This window comes from Sapajus apella, unplaced genomic scaffold (genome assembly GCF_009761245.1).
Source record: "Sapajus apella isolate SASKATOON/1434 unplaced genomic scaffold, GSC_monkey_1.0 scaffold194, whole genome shotgun sequence".
NCBI lineage: Eukaryota > Metazoa > Chordata > Mammalia > Primates > Cebidae > Sapajus > Sapajus apella.
In genome coordinates this window covers 535,483-556,505 of record NW_022437134.1, presented here as the reverse complement: position 1 = coordinate 556,505, position 21,023 = coordinate 535,483, and the positions used below count along the sequence as shown (strand labels likewise).

The following is a 21,023-nucleotide window of genomic DNA, read 5'->3' as shown; positions in this document are numbered from 1 at the left end:
GATTTAGACAATTGGTGCAGAATTTGAGGTTGAATTGTAGTGATAAAATACAGAAAACTGAGCAGGCAGGAAGCAAACAAAAACAAATGAGACTTGTGATAACCAGGAAAACAAAGTTATCCAGAAAAGGGAAAACAACCCTATTACACCACGTTGCCCAGCTGTGAACGGCAATATGTAGTCATAAAATAATACTGAACTGACCAAATTAGTAATATATCACTTTGGGCAGCCATGGATCTGTTTGCACAGAGAAGGCAGAGGGTGAAAGAAAGCTAGGAACTTTCTACCTATTCTCAGTGTCAAGTGAAGAGATGCCACATGAAACGGGGAGGGGGCACAGATACAGGTATCAGGCAAATATGCTCTTCAGCGTTGGAGGCAAAGATCAAGGAAACCTACTGAGGCTAAAGAAGATACTCCGCAGGGGAGGGCAGGCGACTAGCGGAAGGACAGCAGCGCTTTTTCCTTACAAGCCTTTCTAGGAATATCTGACTCTAGAAATTACATTAAGATATAACCTTGATTTGAAATAAGATTAACATGAATGCTAATAAAAAGTAGTAAGGGAGAGTATGCAGTCAACGTATTGTTACCAAATTAATAGCAAGTACCAACAAGATGACTAACACAACGACACGACGTCCAGACAGGTCTCAGAACAAATGTCTCCGTATTCCAGGAACTTCGGTGTGCTTGGTAAAACAACAGCCTACTAGGGAGTTCACTTCTAAAATGTCTCTGACTTTAGAAATACTGAAAAATAACATGTAACCAATTTTTAAAATATTATACAAATGAAAAAAGGTTCTTTTCATTATTTCCTCGGTTTCCAAATGTTGAATGTTGTGGTGCTTTTCCAATTTAAGGAAAAAAGCATTATACTGGTTGAGGTCCTCTGCTTTTCCACTTGGTCAAAAACCTTTACATGTATTTTGGACTTTTGTATCATCATAATTTGGCAACTGAGAAAGCTGCGTGGTATGCTTCTTCCAGAGCTTGCTTTCTTACCACCATTTGCCTATGGGATGCACGCACACTGAACGGGCCATGCCAAATAGAAAAACCACTTGGTACTTCATAAAGCATGTTCTCTGCTCAATCCTTTCTGTAAATAAATTTCAATTGCGACGCACTAATGGAGAATCCAATGACCCATGAAAGATCCTAAGTTATCCTAGTGGACTCAGTGTCATTATCTCAAATTCTGTGGGGGTCAGAGTATCTTAGATAAATGCCCTTCACTACACGGTCTGAGCCAAGCCCTTTACCATTTGCAATGGCAAGAGTATAACAAATTGTCAACCTGTTGCCCACATATGAAACCAGCTACAACCAACTATGAACATCAGCCTCCTCTTTCCTAGTCTTCCCGTCTCCTCCCAGCAGCACCGGGAAAAACTCTTACTCATCTTTTAAACCCCAGTTCAAGGATCACATTCTATCTGAAGACTTTCCAACAGGTAATCACAGCCTATTTCCTATGTCCACACCTTAGACGTATTTCTATCACACCATAATGCAATTACTCGTCTACAAATGACAAATGAGTCTCCCACATCAGACCACAAACTGCTTGACGAAAAGAAGTCTATATCCTCTTGGGTTTTTCTGTTTGTTTGTTTGTTTTTTTTTTAAGACGGAGTCTCACTCTGTCGCCCAGGCTGGAGTGCAGTGGTGCAATCTTGGTTCATCACTGCAACCTCCGCCTCCTGGGTTTAAGCGATTCTTGATTTTCGTGCCTGAACCTAGTGTGTAGCTGGGATTACAGGCGTGCACCACCATGCTCGGCTAATACTTTTATTTTTATGTAAAGACGGGGGTTCACCATGTTGCTCAGCCTGGTCTCGAACTCCTGACCTCAAGTGATCCGCCTGCCACGGCCTCCCGTGCTGGGACTACAATCATGAGCTACCACGCCTGGCTGAAAACTCGATATCCTCTTAACCTTTGTATCCGCAGAGCCCTTAAGCTTACACAGCAATTTCCAGCAAATATTTTTTTGAATTGAAATGAAGAAGTGAGGCCATGAGGCTGAAGCTAGACAACGGGAAGGCCAAAACAACAAAACCAGGTAAAATACTTAATTGCTCAAGAAGAAATTCTCTCACCAGGCCACTAAGAAGTTAGCGTTGCCCACTGGATGTGACACTGTAACAGGGATTCAATTAAGCTTAATGGCGCTGAGGGACGGGACACAGGTCAGCTACATCTTAGAGGTGCTCTCCTTACACTCAATGTACTTTTACCCCAATGACGTTAATTTGACACATGATAAGATGAGCTAAGTCCTTTCAACAGCACTTGGCACCAAGCAAACCTAACAGTAGTAACAGGAAAGTTTAATCCTCACGATGCATTATTTAACTGGGTTTCAAATGCTGTACCTGAGACTTCAGGAAATAGGCTCCAGCTCCATTTTCTCCAAGTCTAAAACTCAACAGGTTGACATTTCAGACCCAGAGATTCGATAATTCAAATGATGGAAATAATTCTTAACCAAACACCTTTTGAACTACTTTTAAATACTGCTGCTAAGTATCCTAACATCATGTGTACTTAATGAATTTAGCCTAGGGGCACATCCAGCTGTCAAAAAATCAAAATATAAATATAAGCACTAGGTTTCATCCAGTTTTTCAGCATCCCAGATTTGCTTCCCTAAATGAACAGTAAGCTTATTATGCAAGGTGCCACTACCGGGAGCCTTAGACAAAATCCTAATTGTGACTTATCCTATTTTTTTTTTGAGACAGAGTTTCGCTCTTGTTACCCAGGCTGGAGTGCAATGGCACGATCTCGGCTCACCGCAACCTCCCTCTCCTGGGTTCAAGCAATTCTCCTGCCTCAACCTCCTGAGTAGCTGGGATTACAGGCACGCGCCACCATGCCCAGCTAATGTTTTGTAGTTTTAGTAGAGACGGGGTTTCACCATGTTGACCAGGATGGTCTCGATCTCTTGACCTCGCGATCCACCCGCCTCCGCCTCCCAAAGTGCTGGGATTACAGGCGTGAGCCACCGCGGCCGGCCCGACTTATCCTAAATTAATAGGGTTTTAAGGAAGTTACCTGCTAAGAAAATGACTGATTATCCTTAAGCAGGCATCAAACAAATGTGAAGTCACTGTTTGAGGGTGAGGGTATAGGGTTGCTGTGAATCTGAGGACACACAGCAAAATGCACAACTGAGGGGCAAATCGTCACGTTCCCGAAGATTACGACTCATCCACATTCTTCCAAACGCTTCCTTTGACTATAAGCACTGTTCAATAAAGCAAAGCGCAAGTCGGCCTCCTTCGGTTTTACATGGCGTCCAAACACCACGTCCAGTCCGACCTCTCATTTCCTAAGTGGAGTAGAGAGGATACGCAGCAGCTAGCCCTGAGCGCCTTACCACTTTCCAAAGGAGCCACCACAAAAATACCCTCGCAACACGCCACGGTGTCAGAACAGCTCAGGTTCCCAACACCAGGCGGGTCAGCCATTGGGAACTCAGAAAGTATTTCCCTTAAAGGGGAGAAACCTAGGAAGGCTTCCTGAACGAGGGGTCTTTGCGCCGAGCCTTGCTGTGAGTCTCGGACAACTGCTGAGCCTCCAGGCCACGCGGGAGGGAGGAAAGGACACCCCGGGCCGGGGCACAACCCGCGGGCCGGAGCCGCCCGCGCCCATCCCGCTCAGGCCGCAGCCAGGAACGGCGCCCTCCCGTCCCCGAGCCACGTCGCTGCTCGTAGGCTCGCGGAGCTCTCCCCAGGTCTCACCTCGGGCCCCACACCAGGAGAAAGCTAGGGGCCGCGCCAGCTCCGCCCTCCCCCGCGGGGCGGCGGGCCCCAGCCCGGGCACAGGAAGGCCACGTCCCCGGGGAGGGACGCCGACTCGATGGTCTGCGCAGCGCCGTCGGCCCCACGTGGCCTGCGTGCAGCCAATCGCGGAGAGGCCCCGGTCACCGAGACGGCGGCAGCCGCGGGCTAGACCAGCCTCTCGCGGCCGCTCGCCTCCTCCGCCCAGACCGCCTGGCGCCCCGGCTCGGTGCTGCCGCCGTCTTCCTGGAGGCCAGGAGCAGAAGCGGAGGCTCCCCTTCCCCGTGATCGCTCCGCACTCCCGCCACCACCTGCCCTCCCCCAACCGCCTCTCCCCTCCTCAGTGGGCACCTGGCTCGTCCTAACAAACGCCCTTCCCCCCATGCCAGTTACCCACTGCAAGGCGAAGATTCTCATTACCTGTTCCACTCTTATTAGCATAGGAAAACCAAGCTCATAAGGTAGGAACTGTGGCGAAACAGGGGCAAGCCGCCATCTTGGTAAAGGAAAAGAGGGTACGCTTGACCTCCCCCCACCCCCAGCCTCTATATGGCCAACCGCCGTGGGAGGAGCACGGCGCTTGCGCAGAGGCGGACAACGCGGACGAGTCTGGGCCTGCGCACTCGGAAGCCGGCCGCACGGGGGAGGGGAAGAAGGCTGAGCTGCGCGGAGCCAGGAAGGAGTTGGCAAAGGGGCGGGGCGACGCGTGACGCAATCCGCCTGCGCGCTGGCGGGGCGGGGTGAGCCGGCCGCGGGCGCTGGGCGGGTCCGTGGCGCGGTCTATCGGCGCCTGTTTTCTCGCTGGGTGGCGGGTGAGTCTCTCGCCGGTGTTCCCCGCGGCGGCGGGGGCACAAGTTGTGGGTCGGCTCCCCCAGGAGGTGCGGGAGACGCCCCGTTCGTCCCATACTCTCGCGCGGAGGTCGGCCTTGTCGGGGCGCCGGCGGGGCGTGGTGGGGGAGGGGCGGCCGGGCCGGGCTCTTCGGCCCCCGCGTGGGCTCCTCCATCCGGGGCGGCCCTAGTGCCGGCAACTAGTGGCTCTGACATGGGCAGGGCTTGGCGCGGGAGCGGGGATCCCGGGGTCCCCGTGGTGACCCTGCGGGAGTGCCACTGCACGGTCGTTGGCACTGGGCCTCGAGGCGTCCAGTGCCGTCGAGGCCGGGAGGGTTGATGCACGGAGCGAGGTTGCAGGTTCAGGCCCGACGAGCACCTAACGGCTTGTGTGGCCATCTTGTCTTTCTGACGGTGCCATTTCCTCCCGGGGGCGTGGAGGACAGGCCGGCCCCTCATCCTCCAAGCCCTTCGGCTGGACGCGGCGAGTAAGCGGGAGAGAGCGACTAGGCCTCGCCTGCGCGTACTTTCGGCGTGGAGAGGCGGCGGAGGGCTGCACCAGCGAGGCACGGACACAGCAGGGGGTAGGGTACGGGGTGGGAGGCCGCTGAGTTGGGCGGGGGTTGAGAATGCAAACCTGTGCTCTCAGTGAAGTCCCAACTGTGACGTGGCCTGCAGGCCCAGACGACACCTGGCGTGCAATACCGCCAGACCCTGTCCTCTCTCCACGCAAACACATGACCCAGCTACACTGGGCTTGTGCTTGAAACTTCTTCATGTTTGGCCACTGCCCAAACCCTTCCCTAAGTCTGCATGCCTCCCATCTTCTCCGCCTTCCCCTTACCTAGTCCCTGCTTGTGGGATTCTGCCCAAGTTAGATTGCCTCCAGACTGGCTTGGGCGTTTGACTGATGTTGCGGATGGTAGTCCACTAGCCTATTGGCCCTGCGATGGGCAGGGCACATGTTAATCTTGTCCCCCATCCCCTTGCCTAGGTCGGTGACCAGCACCTGGTAGGTTCTCCACTATTTTTTTAATGATTCGAGTCATAATGCCTGCAGGCATCATGTTTCAAAGTAGCTTTGCTGTCATAAAGAAAATTTGGTGTAGGGGTCATGAAAGCTTCTACTTGATAATTATGATTTGAGCTTCATTGCTTTCGTTTATTTTTGATAGCTTCCGTTAAGTGATTCTTTGCACCACCCAGCATCCTAGTTCATGCTGTGTACTATTATGTCTAATCTTGGCGTTGATCTCATTAGCTGTAAAGGTGGTCCTGATTTTTTTTTTTCCCAACTTCCACCTTGATCTCTCTCACCAGTGCAGAATAAAGAACAAAAGCATTTTAATTAGATCAGATTTACATTCTGACTGGCTCCTAAACTAACAAGGTGACCTAGGGAAAGAGGTCAGCGGTTCTCCTATCATTCATAAATGTAACTCAGGGTCCCTTTTTATTCCCAATACCATCATACGGAAACTGCTGTAAAAGAAAAAGTTACGGGTACTTTTTTTTTTTTTCTGGAGGAAGAGGGACACCAAAACTCATTTGGCAGCAGAATTGAGGTGAGGACATGTGTATAGCCTATTTATTCCACTTTCTGTTAGTGGTCATACATGCCACTGATCCCTGCCCCAGTCCCTGTTAAGAGTGTTCTGTGGTTATTCTGAACATGTACCTTCCTCAAACCCAAAGAACCAAATGCTTTGAATAAGAGATATGGACCTTCAGGGTTCTACATCGCAGGATGTTCTTCATCTTCTTTGTTTTGGAAAATAGTTTTTTTTTGTGTATTGAAATGGGACTATTCTGTGGAAGAAGTAAGTTGTGCTTTAAACAACTTCTGGCATGTGGAACAAACACGATCTGAAGGAATAAAATTTTTATTTGACTGCGTTTTTGACCCAATTTGTCTGCACCCAGTGTTTAAGTTTAATCACAGTGCTTGACAGCTTGTGTTGCTAGATGAAGGCTTTCTCACTGAAAACCATGTGCTTCAGAGGTTCATTATTCCTCTTTCACCTTCCATTTCACATTAGTTAATAAATTATTGGAGAAAATAATTGTGGATCCGTATTGTGGATCCATATTATGTTTCAGAAAAAAAAAAAATAGGAGATGGCAGGAGAAACTTGGTAAAATCAGAGCAAAGTTGAAATGTCAGTCTGAGACAAATGGTGTCTCCATTTTCCCGTATGTGTGCTCAGGGTTCAGTGAGGCCGAGGGGGCCTTTGGAAGTGCTTTATGATACTCCTATGTTGTACTGTGTGGGTTTGAAATCAGACATATGTAATAGGTGGTAAGGCAAGTGCCTGCTCTTTTCTGTCCTCGGCATTGGCATTTATGCTTCCATGTGAACCTGACTCTCGTTTTATCCAGTCCTTTAAGAAAAAAGCCACACCATTAGGGATTCCACCTAGAAATGGATCAAATTACATGCTAATTTGGGGAAAATAAAAATAAAAATGATTTATGTAGGACCTGTTTTCTCTCTTCTAGTTTGGTCCCTTCTTGTTTGGATTTTTTTTTTTTTTTTTTTGGACAAAGTATTTTGCTTTTGTTACGCAAGCTAGAGTGCAGTGGCGTGCCATCGGCTCCACACAGCCTCCGCTTCCTGGGTTCAAGTATTTCTCCTCTGTCAGCCTCCCAAGTAGCCAGGATTACAGGCATGCACCACCACGCCTGGCTAATTTTGTATTTTTAGTAGAGATGGGGTTTATCCATGTTGGCCAGGCTGGTCTTGAACTCCTGAACGCAAATGATCCGCCTCCCAAAGTGCTGGGATTATAGGCAGGAGCCACGGAGCCCAGCTCCTGGATTTTTTAAAATTCTATTGTAAATGATGTGCCTCCATTTCTATTCCTCAATATTCAGTGCTAGTACTTGACTTACTTGAAATCTTATATTAAGCTACCTTACTAAATTACCTTATTCTAGAATTCTTTCAACCAGAGTATTTGTGTTTTCTGTGTATTCAGTCCAATCAGCAAAAAGCATTTTGTTTTCATCTTCTTTTCATTACATTCCATAAACACACCAAGGTAGTATTACATAATCATGGTGAAATTGCAGTATCTAGGTCTTATTTGGATCTTGATTCAAGGAAGAAATGAGAGAATGGAGAATATGAATACTGATTGGATATTTGATTGCATTAAAGAACTAGCTGTGGATAATGGTGTGTCATTTTTAGGAGCCCTTATTTTTAGATATGCATAGATTTTGCTTCATAATCCTCCAGGCAGTGGCATTGATGATTATGGAAATAGATGAAACATTATTGACCTTGAGTTGCTAATTGTTGAAGCTGGATAATGGACGGCACATGGGGGTTTTGTTTGCTTTTGTATAGGTCTTCAAGTATAAGTTTTCATGTAAGTGTTTTAAAATAATTATGGAAGGACATTCCTGTCTAATATCAGTTGTAATTTAAATAGATTTGGTTTTCCATTGTTTAGAGAATGACATTTGCAATAGCTTTTCAGACAAATATTCTGAATTAGATTTAAGGAGTTTTTCTTTTTTTTTTAAAGACAGTCTCGCAGTGGCGCCATTTCGGCTCACTACACCCTTTACCTCCTGGGCTCAAGGGATCCTCCCACCTCAGTCTCTCACTTAGCTGGGACTACATGTGTCCGCCACCACACCTAGCTAATGTTTTTGTATTTTTTTTGTGGAGACAGTGATTTGCCATGTTGCCCAGGCTGATCTTGAACTCCTGAACTCAAGTGTTCCTCCTGCCTCAGCTTCCCAAAGTGCTGGGATTACAGGCTTGAGCCACCGTGCCCAGCCTGATACGTGACTTTTAAACTTTTTTTTTAAAGTTTTCTCCTTATGGATTCAAGTTTCTTTATGTCTCCTGAATCAAATTTATTGGTTGTATTGCTCAGTTCTTCTCTGTCCTTGCACATACTGTGTTTACTGAATGTTCAATTCTCAGAAACATCTATTAAAGTTTCTCACTTGGATTGTATTTTTCTTAACTTTGTATTTTTTCTAGTTCTTGCTTTATTTATAGTGATTATTTGAATATATAGGCTTATGGATATTATAATTTCCCTATAAATTGTTTCTTTTATCGTTATAATTTGTTGTCCCTGTTATTCTGCTTAGTTCTTTTTACTTTAATTCCTATCTTGGCTGACAGTGGTGATGTCTCTCCTCTGTGTTGGCACTAGCCTGACATCTTTTACCTTGTCCCTTCATTTTCAGCCTTTGTTTCTTCCTTTGTTTAAGGCATATTTCTTCCACATACCTTATAGCAGGGCTGTTTTTTGGTTTTTGGGGATTTTTTAGCCCAATCTTTTAAGCAGAGAATTTGGTTATTTCCCATTTATACTGATGACTGATATTCTTGAATTTTGTCCCTGTTGCCTTGATTTAGGATTACAACTGATTTTGTTTCTTCTTGTTCTTTTTCTGTATTTTTGCTGGTTTGATGAAGTTTCTGTTTTCTCCATGTTTTTCTCTTAATTTGGAAATTTTCCTTGTTATTTTATTACCTTTTTTTTTTTCTTTTTTAACTTCCATAATCAGATACTTACCTCTGTGTTATTTGAAAACAAGATGCCAAATCCTTCTGCCAAAAGTGTCTGTATTCCATCTGACCCTTCTTTTTCCCTTTAGGAAGTTCTCCTCCTCCACACTCACACTTGACCTCAACTCTTAGGTTTTGCTGAGGTTAAAGGCTCATGAATCTTGCTACCATCCCTTGGTTTACCAAGCCAAGTGACGTTGAGGATGCAGGGATCTCATTTCTTCCAAGGTAGTAGGGAACATTTCCAGTCAAAAGGGAAACACAGAGTACACAGCATTCAGGAAGTTAAGATTTGGGGGATGGGAATCGAAAGGCAAAGTGAGAGAAGCTTTTTAATGTTTCTAAGCTCCAGAGGGAATAAAATTTGACAGTAGTCAGTTATCTTTCCTTGTGTTACCGAAGGTTAGCCAACAGACTCCATGCTTTCCAAAGCTTCATGGTTTCTAAAATTTCTATGAAAATTACACATATCTCTAAAACTACTGTTATATTTCTCAAACTGAGATGCCTTCAGTCCTATTTCCCTTCCTCGTAAATGTAGTTTACGTTGTATCCTGTACCCCAGTGTCAAGGCCTAGTTCCCATGGAGCTCTAGGAATCTCAGTGAATGGCAGACATGTTAAGGTTACAGTGCTCTGTGTAATGGCATCCCTTCCTCTTTGAAGGGGTTCAAAGAGAGAAGGGGAATTACATAATTGCAGAGATCAGGGTAGTGAGCATCCCATGTGTGTCCCTAGGGTCTAACATATAATCAGTACTGAAAAAGTATTTGAATATTATTGAAAATATGGAATATGTATGTACGTTTATATATACAGTGGCTTTTATCCACTTAAAATTTTTGAAAATTTTTAAATTTTTTTGTAGAGACAGGGTTTTGCTATGTTGCCCAGACTGGTGTCAGATTCCTGGCTTCCAGCAGCCCTCCTGCCTCTGCTTCCCAAAGTGCTGGAATTACAGGCATGCGCCACTGCACCCAGCCACCATTTGTTTTATTTTGTTTATTTGTTTGTTTTTTGAGATGAAGTGTCGCTCTGTCTCCTAGGTTGGAGTGATTTCATCTCACTGCAATCTTGCCTCCCAGGTTCAAGCGATACTCCTGCCTCAGCCTCCTCAGTAGCTGGGATCACAGGCGTGCACCACCATGCCTGGCTAATTTTTGTGTTTTTAGTAGAGATGGAATTTCACCATGCTGGCCTCGGCCTCCCAAAGTGCTGGGATTACAGGCGTGAGCACTGCACCCAGCCTAATTTTTTAAATCAAATTTACTTTTGTAATAGGTGATTGTTTTATTCCTAGGGAAATATTTGAAGTAATTGAGATGCTGTCATCTAAAATAATCAAAAGTCTCCTGATTCAGTTAAAAGAATTCATTTAAGTTCAAAGTGTGAGGGCTGCTGTCTAGGGAAAAGAACTGCACCAAAGAATGGTGATTAGTACGCCCGGGGTTGGGAAAAATGAGGACTGTTTATATAGGCAAAATGGAGGTACCAAACAGAATTACATTTTCTGTCCTGAGGGTCACTTAAAGATACAAATTTGATTGGCTGCTGTTGATTACACATGAAGGGGTTTGTTTAACTTTCTTTTGAAAAGAAGTAACAGTCATAAGGATCTCTATTGACTAGTCATTTAGGCTAGGTTTGAATAAAGTATAGGGAGTCTGGTTAATGTATAAAATCTAAACACAAAAGTTGGAAAGAATAAAAGTAGTCGGATTACATGAGTTGGCTTTCAGTGCTTAACTTTTCCCTTTGGCATAATAAATTTGTAAGGTCCTGAAATTGTATTTTCTTTTTACATTGCCTATGTGTAAGTCTTTTTACAGGTCAGTTCATGCTGTTAAATATGCGTGCGTATACATACATACTATGTATGTGCGTTTATGTGTGTCTGTGTGTTTTTTTTTGACAGACGAAACTTCACAAGATGTCTAAGGTAAGATCATACTTCATGTGTCTACAGCATGAGGAGAAATTGCTATATGTTTTCAGACTGACGACAGGATTTATATGAGTATTTTTAATACAACTGATATATTTGATTCATTAAGACAAAGAGTTCTAATTTAATTGTCATCTTTTTTTTTTGGAGACGAAGTCGCCATCTCGGCTCACTGAAACATCCGCTTCTCGGGTTCAGTTGATTCCCCTGCCGCAGCTTCCCGAGTGGCTGGGACTGCGTGCCACCACACTTGGCTGATTGTTTGTATTTTAGTAGAGGCAGGGTTTCACCATGTTGGCCAGGATGGTCTCGATCTCCTGACCTAGTGATCTGCCCGCCTCACCCTCCCAAAATGCTGTGATTACAGGCATGAGCCACCAAATCTGGCCTAATTGTCATCTTAAAAAGTTGGAGCTTTCTCTTTTTTCAGGCTTCTACTCTCTTTTTACTACACACATCAGTAACAGTCTTTTTAGCCCCCTCAGTTAATTCCCAGCAGACCAGATAATTTAGAATTCTAATAATTTATTATTATGAAATTGATGGGGCCCTTAGACTTGATAAATTGGTTTAAATCAGCCCTTGCAAGTTAGCTCAGAGATAAATGAGTTCTATAGAACGTATTCTGAGAAAAGCAGAACTCGTGGTTAACATTGCAAGATTATTATTTCTCTGATTTTTTAATCTTTGAGTCCTATGGGTATTCATCAACGCAAAATTATACCAGTTTTTGCATTTTATACAAGTGCTAGCGTGGCACATGGATAAGCAAAAAAAAAAAATTGCCATTTCACCACTCAAAAATAACCACTGTTAATATGTTACATATATTATTTTTCACCTGTGTGTACATATGAATGTACATTTACAAAATGTAATCTTGAAGGAAATATTTTATATCTCACCTTTTTCAAAATTAATAAATAGATTTTTAAACTACTTCTCATTCTCAGCAGCCACCGTCTGCGTTGTGATTTCACTTCTGCTGTTCTTGCCTTCTCACATTGCTGTCCTCTCTCATCACATACCCTTGTATCAAGGAATGTTGATGCTTCAGTGTAGTCAGCTGTCATCTTCTCTGTCTGTCTTTTCTTTCTTGGTCTTAGAAGCTAGATACTCAACATCCCACGTTTAATTCGCCTGCCTCACCCTTGGTGAAACTCTGTTCTGTAGAGCTAGAAGTGTAACAAGAGAGATGCCTTTTTCCTGGATACTTTTCATAAATGCATCTCACCTAATACTGGTGGAAGCTATTCTTTAGCCAAGTTTGTTGAATGAAACCATTCATTCAAAGCACTGTCAGCTGTAGCAGTACTTGGTAAGCTTGACTGATATTCCTGGAACTTCATAGATAGTCTGTCAAGTCAAAATTTGAAATTGCACTAAGATGAATTAAACATGTATCTTCTATGTATTGTTAAATTGCTAAACAGAATACTGATTAACAAAATGTTAATTTCCAGTCAGCATATAGCTGAGGAGTTATTCATTAGTTTTTCTTTTTCTAATGCTTCTAATTGAATGCTGCTGGTTTTCTGATAGAAGTATGACTTTGTAAATTGTTAATTTATCCATACGTTAAATTTGTGAAAACTGCTGATACCTATGTTTGTTTCATGTCTAAATGATTATATCTTAAAAGCAACTACTAAGGTGTTTATTAGTTGTTTTTTTTTTTTTTTTTTCCCCAATCTTATTTAGCAACAACCAGCTCAGTTTATAAATCCAGAAACTCCTGGCTATGTTGGATTTGCAAATCTCCCCAATCAAGTTCACCGAAAATCAGTGAAAAAAGGTTTTGAGTTCACACTGATGGTGGTTGGTAAGAAATTAATTTATACTCTCCAACTTACTAAATAAATATCTCCCCTTTCCAATCTATGGAGTATAATAACATGAACTATAAAGCTGAAAATTCCTTTTTTGGCAGAATGAAATAACTTGGGAATTTGAACAAATATATACATATATGTGTGTGTGTGTGTGTGTGTGTGTATGTATATATATATATTTTTTTTTTAGAAAATTTTTTTCAGAAGCAAAATTATTATTTTTCTGTCATTTCCTTATTTATATGTAGTAAAAGTTTACTCATTGTGTCCACTAGGCTCCAAAGTGGCCCCCAGTGATTCTTGCCTCCTGGTAATCACAACTTTTTTTTTGTCCCTTCCTGCATTGAATAGGGTTTTCCCTGTGTATCCAATAGGACATTGTAGGAAGTGTGTGATTTCTAAGACTAGGTCATAAAAGACGAGGCCCCCACTTTGCCTTTTCTCAAATTACTCACTCTGGAGGAAGCCAGCTGCCATGTCAAGAGAACACTCAAGCAGCCTTATAGGGGAAGCTGCCACGTAAGAAACCAAGGACTGCTGATGGCCATGTAAGTGACCCATTTCAGAAATATCCACCAGGCCAGGCACAGTGGCTCACACCTGTAATCCTAGCACTGTGGGAGGCTGAGGCAGGCAAAGAATTGAGCTCAAGACCTCAAGACCAGGCTGGGCAACATGGTGAAACCCTGTCTCTGCACAAAATAGGAAAATTAGCCAGGCATGGTGGCATGTGCCTATTGTTCCTCTCACCTGAGTCCAAGAGGTTGTGGCTGCAGTAAGCTGCAATCATATTGCTCTGCTCAAGCCTGGGTGACAGAGAAAACCCTCTCTCAAAAAAGAAGAAAATTCAGGCATTTACAGTGTAACATTCACAATATCTGATATCTAATGGAAAATCATGTGGCATCAAAGAAGCAAAAACTGTACAGGAGAAAAATCAGGCAATAAAAACAGATCCAGAAATGACAGAGACAGTAGAATTGGCAAAGAAGAACTCTTAATGTGACCTAAAGGAAAGCATAAATAGAAGATAAATGGAAGATACAACAGAGAACCAAGCGGAGCTTCTAAAGATTAAAATACAACTGAAATAAGAGATTTTCATGGTAAGCCTGACAGTACATTATATACTGCACAGGAAAAGGGACAGTGGTAGAAGCACAGTAAGGGAAAAGCTGAAGAACAACAACAGGGAGTTGAACATGGCCTCAGTGTCCTTTGATACGCTATAGGCAGTCTAACATACAGATAATTACATTCACAGAGAAGAAGGGAAAGCAAAAAAGAAAAAATAATGTCTGGGAACTGTCCAATTTTCAGCAAAATTATGAAGGCACAGATCCAAGAAACTCAGCAAATACCAGACAATATAAATACAAAGAAAACTACACCAGGATGCATCGCAGCAAGCTACCAGAAACTACTGATGAAAGAATAAGCAGAAGAAATAATAGAGAAAAGCACACCAAAGCGTGTCATAAGCAAATAGGTAAAAACCATAGTTAAACAGAAAGGTCTTAAAACTAACCAGAATAGGTGTGGTGTGGTAGCTCAGGCCTGTAACCCTAGCGCTTTGGGAGGCCAAGATGGGTGGATTGCCTCAGCCCAGGGATTCAAGACCAGCTCAAGAGCAACATGGCAAAACCCTTTCTTTAAAAAAATTAGCCAGGCCTGGTGGAGGTTGCCTGTAGTCAACAGCTACTTGAGAGGCTGAGGTAGGAGGATCACCTCAGCCTGAGAGGTAAAGGCTGTGGTGAGCTGTGTTCGTGCCACTGCATTCCAGCCTGGGTGACAGAGTCAGACCCTATCTCAAGAAAAGGGGGAAAAAAAAGTAGCTCTTACAAACAAATTAATGACATTCAAGGGATGAAAGGTAAGAGTGAGCACTGACTCGTCATTAGGAGTAATGTAACTGGCCAGGCGTGGTAGGTCACGCCTGTAATCCCGGCACTCCGGGAGGCCAAAGCTGGCAGATCACTTGAAGTCATGAGTTCTAGACCAGCAGGGCCAACATGACGAAACCCCATCTCTACTGAAAATACAAAAATTATCTGGGCGTGGTGGTGTGTGCCTGTGATCCTAGCTACTTGGGAGGCTGAGGCGGGAGAATCACTTGAACCTGGCAGGTTACAGTGACCCAAAATTGCACCACTGCACTCCAGCCTGGGCATGAGAGCAAGATTCCATCTCAAAAATAAAAAAAGAATACTTAAGACAAAATAAAGATATTTTTAGACCAGAGGATTGATTTATCACCACCAGATCTGCACTGTAAGAAAGATTATATGAAGCTCTTTAGATTAAAAGAAAAGGATCGCAGATAGAACCCAACACCTTAAGGTATGGAAAGCACTGCAAATGGCACGTATGTTGATAAAAATACTTTTTCATTTCTTTCAAAGATAGCTGATGATTTAGAAAAAAAATAATGTATAACATGTAGAAATAAACTTAATAAGGGTAGCACAAAGGACAGGAAGATGAAGCATTCAGGTGTTAAACTTCCCAGGCTTGTGATACAATGTTACTTAAAGACTGCTGAGTTAATGGTGCATGTTCTAAACTCCAGAGAAACCACTTTTAAAAAAATCAGGAATTGGCTCAAAGCTAACAGCATTGATAAATTAGAATACAAAAATTAGTCCCAAAAAAATCAGGAAAAGAAAAAAGATGAGAAAAATACAGAAAAAGAAAATTGGTAGACCCGACACAATCATATTAATAATTGTTGTGTAAATAGACTAAACAAGTAAAAAGGTAGAGACTGTCAGAATGGCTAATGACCTTATTATGTTATCTGTAAGAAAAACACTTTCAATGTAGAAACACAGATAGATAGGTTAAAAATAAAAGAATGGACTTTGGGCACAGTGGCTCACGCCTGTAATCCCAACACTTTGGGAGGCTGAGGTGGGTGGATTACCTGAGGTCAGGAGTTCAAGACCAGTCTGGCCAACATGGCGAAACTCTACGTCTCCTAAAAATACAAAAATTAGCTGGGCATGGTGGCATGTGCCTGTAGCCTCAGCTACTTGAGGGGCTGAGGCAGGAGAATCGCTTGAACCTGGGTGGCGGAGGCTGTGGTCAACGGAGGTGGCTCCACTGCACTCCAACCTGGGATACAGAGCGAGACTCAAAGAATAAGGCCTGGCTTAGTGGCTGACACCTGTAATCCTAGCACTTTGAGAAGCTGAGGTGAGTTGGGATTGCGTGAGCTCAGGAGTTCAAGGCCACACTGGGCAACATGGTGAAACCCCGTCTCTACTAAAAGAAAATGCAAAAAATAGCTGGGTGTTGCGCTGGGCACCTGTAGTCCCAGCTACTCAGGAGGCCGAGGCAGGAGAATTGCTTGAGCCTGGGAGGCAGAGATTGCAGTGAGACAGGATAATCATGCCACTGCACTCCAGCCTGGGCCACAGAGAAAGACTCTTGTCTCACAACAAAAACAGAAAAACTTCTTTAAATAAAAACTGAGGGAATTAATTGCCGGTACATCTCCCCTTTAAGAAATAATAAAAATTATTCAGGGCGAAGGAATATGATATACGTAAGAAACTAAAATGTATGTAAAAAAGGGAGCACGTCAGAGAGAAATAAGTGAAGGTAAAATAAAATCTTCTCTTATTCTTAATTGACTTATCAGAAAAGTCTGGGAGGTGGAGGTTGCAGTAAGCTAAGATCGTGCCACGGCACTCCAGCCTGGGTGACACAAAAGTAATAAAAAATAGAAGAATGGAAATTTATGCATACCTCGGCCATAAAGCTGAAGTGGCTACATTAACACACACACAAAAAAGCAGGCTTCAGGTCTACTATTGGGGTATTTCCAGAGATAGCGAAATACGTATATATCTAACATTAAAGGGATCAGTCACTTCAAAAAAGCATCATTCTAAATGTGTATTCACCTGATAACAGTTTGGAAACACATGATGCAAAATCTGATAGGAGGGATAAACCTATATCAGAAATTTTAAATATTTCTTTCTTAGTTATATTGAAAATAGACTATTTTGATAATACTACCAGGCCGATTGTGGTGGCTCATACCGGCAGTCCCAGCACTTTGGGAGGCTGAGGCAGGAGAATCGCTTGGAGCTGGGAGGCAGAGGTTGCCGTGAGCCAAGATCATGCCATTGCACTCTAGCCTGGGCAACAAGAGAGAAACTTCGTCTCAATAGTACCAGTGTGACCCAAGTGACATGTAGAGCACTGCACTAAACAACTGCAGACTATACATTGTTTTCAAGTTCTCATGAAATATTCATCAAAGATACTGCATGGTCAACTATTAAAAAGCCTCAGTAAGCAGAAAAGGGTTGAAATCACTTGGAGAATGTGTGTGACCACAAGAAACACTATAAATTATTTTAAACTGAAGAAAAATGAAAGGACATCAAAAGTCTGTGGTATGAAGCTATAGTCATGTCAAAAGAGAAATATTCATATATGATTTTAAATGCTTAACTCTAAAAGAAGAAAGGTTAAATTGAGCCATTAGAGTTCTTATACTTGAAAATGAAGAGCAGACTAAACTGATGAGCAGAAGAAAGAAAATCTTAAAGAGCAGGAAACAATGAAATGGAAAGTAATAATAAAAATGAAACAAAAATCTAAACTGGTAAAATTGATAAGTCTCTGGCGTCATAGAACAAACAAAAACAAATAGGAGTGAAAGAATGGTCATCGTAGAGCCCCCGTAGCCATTCAGTAGGTAGCCGAGTAATAGTGTAAACAACTGACTGTCAGTAAACAACTTGGATGACGTGGAAAAATGTCTCTGGAAGACACAAAACTGAAACGAGTTAGGAAAATCTACGTAGTCATGTGTATTAAAGAAGTTGAATTTGCCTTTTAAAACCTTTCCAAAAAGAAAACTAGGTTCATTCAGATCGCCTCACTGCTAAATTCTGTCAAACATTTAAAGTAGAAATTGGCTGGGCGCAGTGGCTCACGCCTGTAATCCCAGCACTTTGGGAGGCTGAGACGGGCAGATCACCTGAGGTCAGGAGTTCAAGATCAGCCTGACCAACATGGGAAAACCCTGTCTCTAGTAAAAATACAAAAATTAGCTGGGTGTGGTGGTGGGCACCTGTAGTCCCAGCTACTCAGGAGGCCGAGGCAGAAGAATCACTTGAACTCGGGAGGTGGAGGTTGCAGTGAGCTGAGATTATGCCACTGCACTTCAGCATGGGTGACGAGTCAGACCCTGTTGGAAAAAACAAAAACGGACCCATAAGAGGACTGCTGGAGGCCAGTTCAAGGCTAGCCTGGGGAACATAAGGAGACACTGTCTCTACCAAAATAAATAAATAAATGAACTTTAAAAGAAAATCACAAGCCTGGCGCAGTAGTTCATACTTGTCATTTCAGCACTTTGGGAGGCTGAGGCTGGCAGATCACCTGAGGTCAGAAGTTCAAGACCAGCCTGACCAACGTGGTGAAACATAGTCTCTACAAAAATGCAAAAATTAGCCCAGCATGATGGTGGGTGCCTGTAATCCCAGCCACTCTGGAGGCTGAGGCAGGAGAATTGTTGGAACCCAGGAGGCAGAAGTTTCAGGGAGCTGAGGTCATACCATTCTACTCCAGCCCGGATGACACAGCGAGACTCCATCTCAAAAAAAAAGTAATCACAAACAAAAAGTAATCATAATACTTTTAAGACCGTATCATTTATAGTAACAAAAAATATTGTTTAGGGATAAATTTAACAAAATGTGCAAGGCGTATGCAATGAAAACTACCAATCACCATTGAGGGAAATTGAAACCTAAATAAGTTGTAAGATCTGCCCCATTTTTGGATTGGAACTATTAAAATGCCCTTTCTCCCCCAAATTGTCCCATATAGTCAGTTTGATTTTTTTTTTTTTTTTTTTTTTTAACGGAGTGTTGCTCTTGTCATCCAGGCCAGACTGCAATGGTAGGATCTCGGCAACCTCTGCCTTTCAGGTTCAAGTGATTCTCATTCCTCAGCCTCCCAAGTAGCTGACACTGCAGGCACATGCCACCACACCCATCTTATTTTTGTATTTATAGTAGAGATGGGGTTTTGCCATGTTGGCAAAGCTGGTCTCCAATCCTAGCTTCAAGTGATCCACCCGTCTCAGCCTCCCAAAGTGCAAGGATTACTGGCATGAGCCACCCTGTCCGGCCCCAACTTTTAGAAATATAAATTAACAAGCTGATTCTAAAGTTTAATTGTAAATGCAGGGGGCCTAGAACAGGCAAAAACAGTTTAGAGAAAAGTAAAGTTGGAGGATTACACCCTGGTCCCAAGACTTTAACAGCAGTAATCAAGACCATGTGGGAAGGCTAGCTACACAGATCTACTGAACAGAGCAACAGCCAAGAAGTAGACCCATGAATACACATTCAGTTGTTTGGGTTTCTTTTTGAGAAAAAAGCCAAGTTAATTACAATGGGGGCAAGGTTAGTCTTTTTACAGACAGTACCGTAGCAACTAGATGATTATGTGTGAATAAAATGAACTTCAGCTCCCGCTTTTCTCTCGTCAAAATTAACCTGAAATGATAGATTTAAATGTAAAGCTTTAAAAATTCTACAAGAAAACAGGGGAAAAAACTTATGACTTTGGAGTAAGCAGATTTATTAGGATGTGAAGAATAGAAATTATGAAGAAAAAGTATATTGTGCGTTATTAAAAGTTTGCTTTCTTCAAAAGACATCAATAGAAAAATAAAATGTGAGGAACTCAGAAAGTATTCATAGTACCGTATCTGACAAAGGATATGTGTCCAGAATATGTAAAAATCTTCTACAGATCAAAAAGACAAATGACCCACTTACAAAGAGGGGGCAAAAGATCTTAGTAGACATTTGACTAAGGAAGATATACCAGTGGCCTGTAAACCCACATAAAGATGTCCACGTGTTTGGCCATCAGGGGAATACACATTGAAACTACAAGATGCCACCATACATCCACTGAAAGGCTGCACTCCAGGTGTCAGCAAGGATGTGAAACAACTGGAACCCTTACCAGTGAGTGTGTGAAAATGCTACAGCCAGTATGGAAACCAGTTTGGTGCTTCCTTAACAGTAAGACCCAGCCGTGCTGCTTCTGTGTATTCACCCCTGAGAAATGAAACCTTTCCATAGAGACTTGTATGTGAATGTTCATAGCCACTTTGCTCAAAATAGCCCCAAAATGGGGCAGCAGAAGTATCTAGAGAGTGGGTTAACAAACTGTGGTGTAGCCGTTCATTGGGATACTGCTGAGCACTGCAAAGAAACGAACTACTCAGAGATGCAGCAACACGCGGTAGTCTCAGACTTTGCTGAGCACCAGCAGCCAGACAGAAAACGGGCCATGTTGTATCATGCCATTTAAAAGTTTCAGAATAAGCAGAGCTGATCCGTAGTGACAGAAAGCAGATTGGTGTTTGCCTGCAGTGGGGACTGCAGAGGGTAGACTTCATTTGCCTGATGGGGTTTCAGAATAGTATTGTACAATCAAGCTTCACTTCCTCACCTTACATGTATGTTTTCTACTGTGGTTCCACTGTACCTAATACTGTTTTCTTTCTAATTAGGGAAAATGTGCCATTTTTAAAATTCCGAATACCTCCCATTCCAGTCCTTTTTGTCACTACTTTTAGAGAATAGCTATATTCTGGCATTTTAAAAAATACTTTGCTACTTTCATAGCAGGCGAAATTTCTGCTCAAAAAAAAAAAAAAAATAAAGAATAATTTTATTATTTTTTTTTTTTTTTTTTTCAATTTTTTTTATCGCATTTTAGGTTTTGGGGTACGTGGGAAGAACATGCAAGATTGTTGCATAGGTACACACATGGCAGTGTGATTGATGTGCTGCCTTCCTCCCCATCACATATAAAAAGTTTTTTTTTTTAAACCTAGGCTAAAAAAATACAACGGCAAAACAGCCTGTGCCAGGAATGTTAGGAAATAGCTTTCACGTCTGAGGGAATTTCTCTTCATATTTAAAATTTTTGACCAATATGCAGATAACTCCCATCAGAGGCGTGCGAGAGCAGATGGCACTGAGAGCTGTGTGAGGCCGGAGTCTGTGGGAGCAGACAGCTCACCAAGGTCTCTCA

The 21,023-nt window shown here is 42.9% G+C and overlaps 2 protein-coding genes across 8 annotated transcripts in view; one reads left to right on the top strand and one right to left on the bottom strand.

The window, feature by feature from the left end:
• The window catches only part of HDLBP (high density lipoprotein binding protein), an 86,089-nt gene extending 81,746 nt beyond the window's left edge, over positions 1-4,343 (bottom strand). For 2 of the 6 annotated variants that reach the window (XM_032269509.1, XM_032269507.1), the window contains exon 1: positions 4,218-4,343. The gene's annotated coding sequence lies outside the window, so the exon portion shown is untranslated. The other 4 variants (XM_032269511.1, XM_032269508.1, XM_032269512.1 and 1 more) reach the window with 3 other exon arrangements.
• A 149-nt stretch (positions 4,344-4,492) lies between these two features.
• The window catches only part of SEPTIN2 (septin 2), a 40,852-nt gene continuing 24,321 nt past the window's right edge, over positions 4,493-21,023 (top strand). Inside the window, exons 1-3 of one of the 2 annotated variants that reach the window (XM_032269523.1) lie at positions 4,493-4,609; positions 11,077-11,100; positions 12,808-12,928. In XM_032269523.1, coding sequence (XP_032125414.1) covers positions 11,092-11,100; positions 12,808-12,928 — 130 coding nt within the window. In that variant the 5' untranslated portion in view covers positions 4,493-4,609; positions 11,077-11,091. The remainder of the gene's footprint in view (positions 4,610-11,076; positions 11,101-12,807; positions 12,929-21,023) is intronic. The other variant, XM_032269522.1, reaches the window with a different exon arrangement.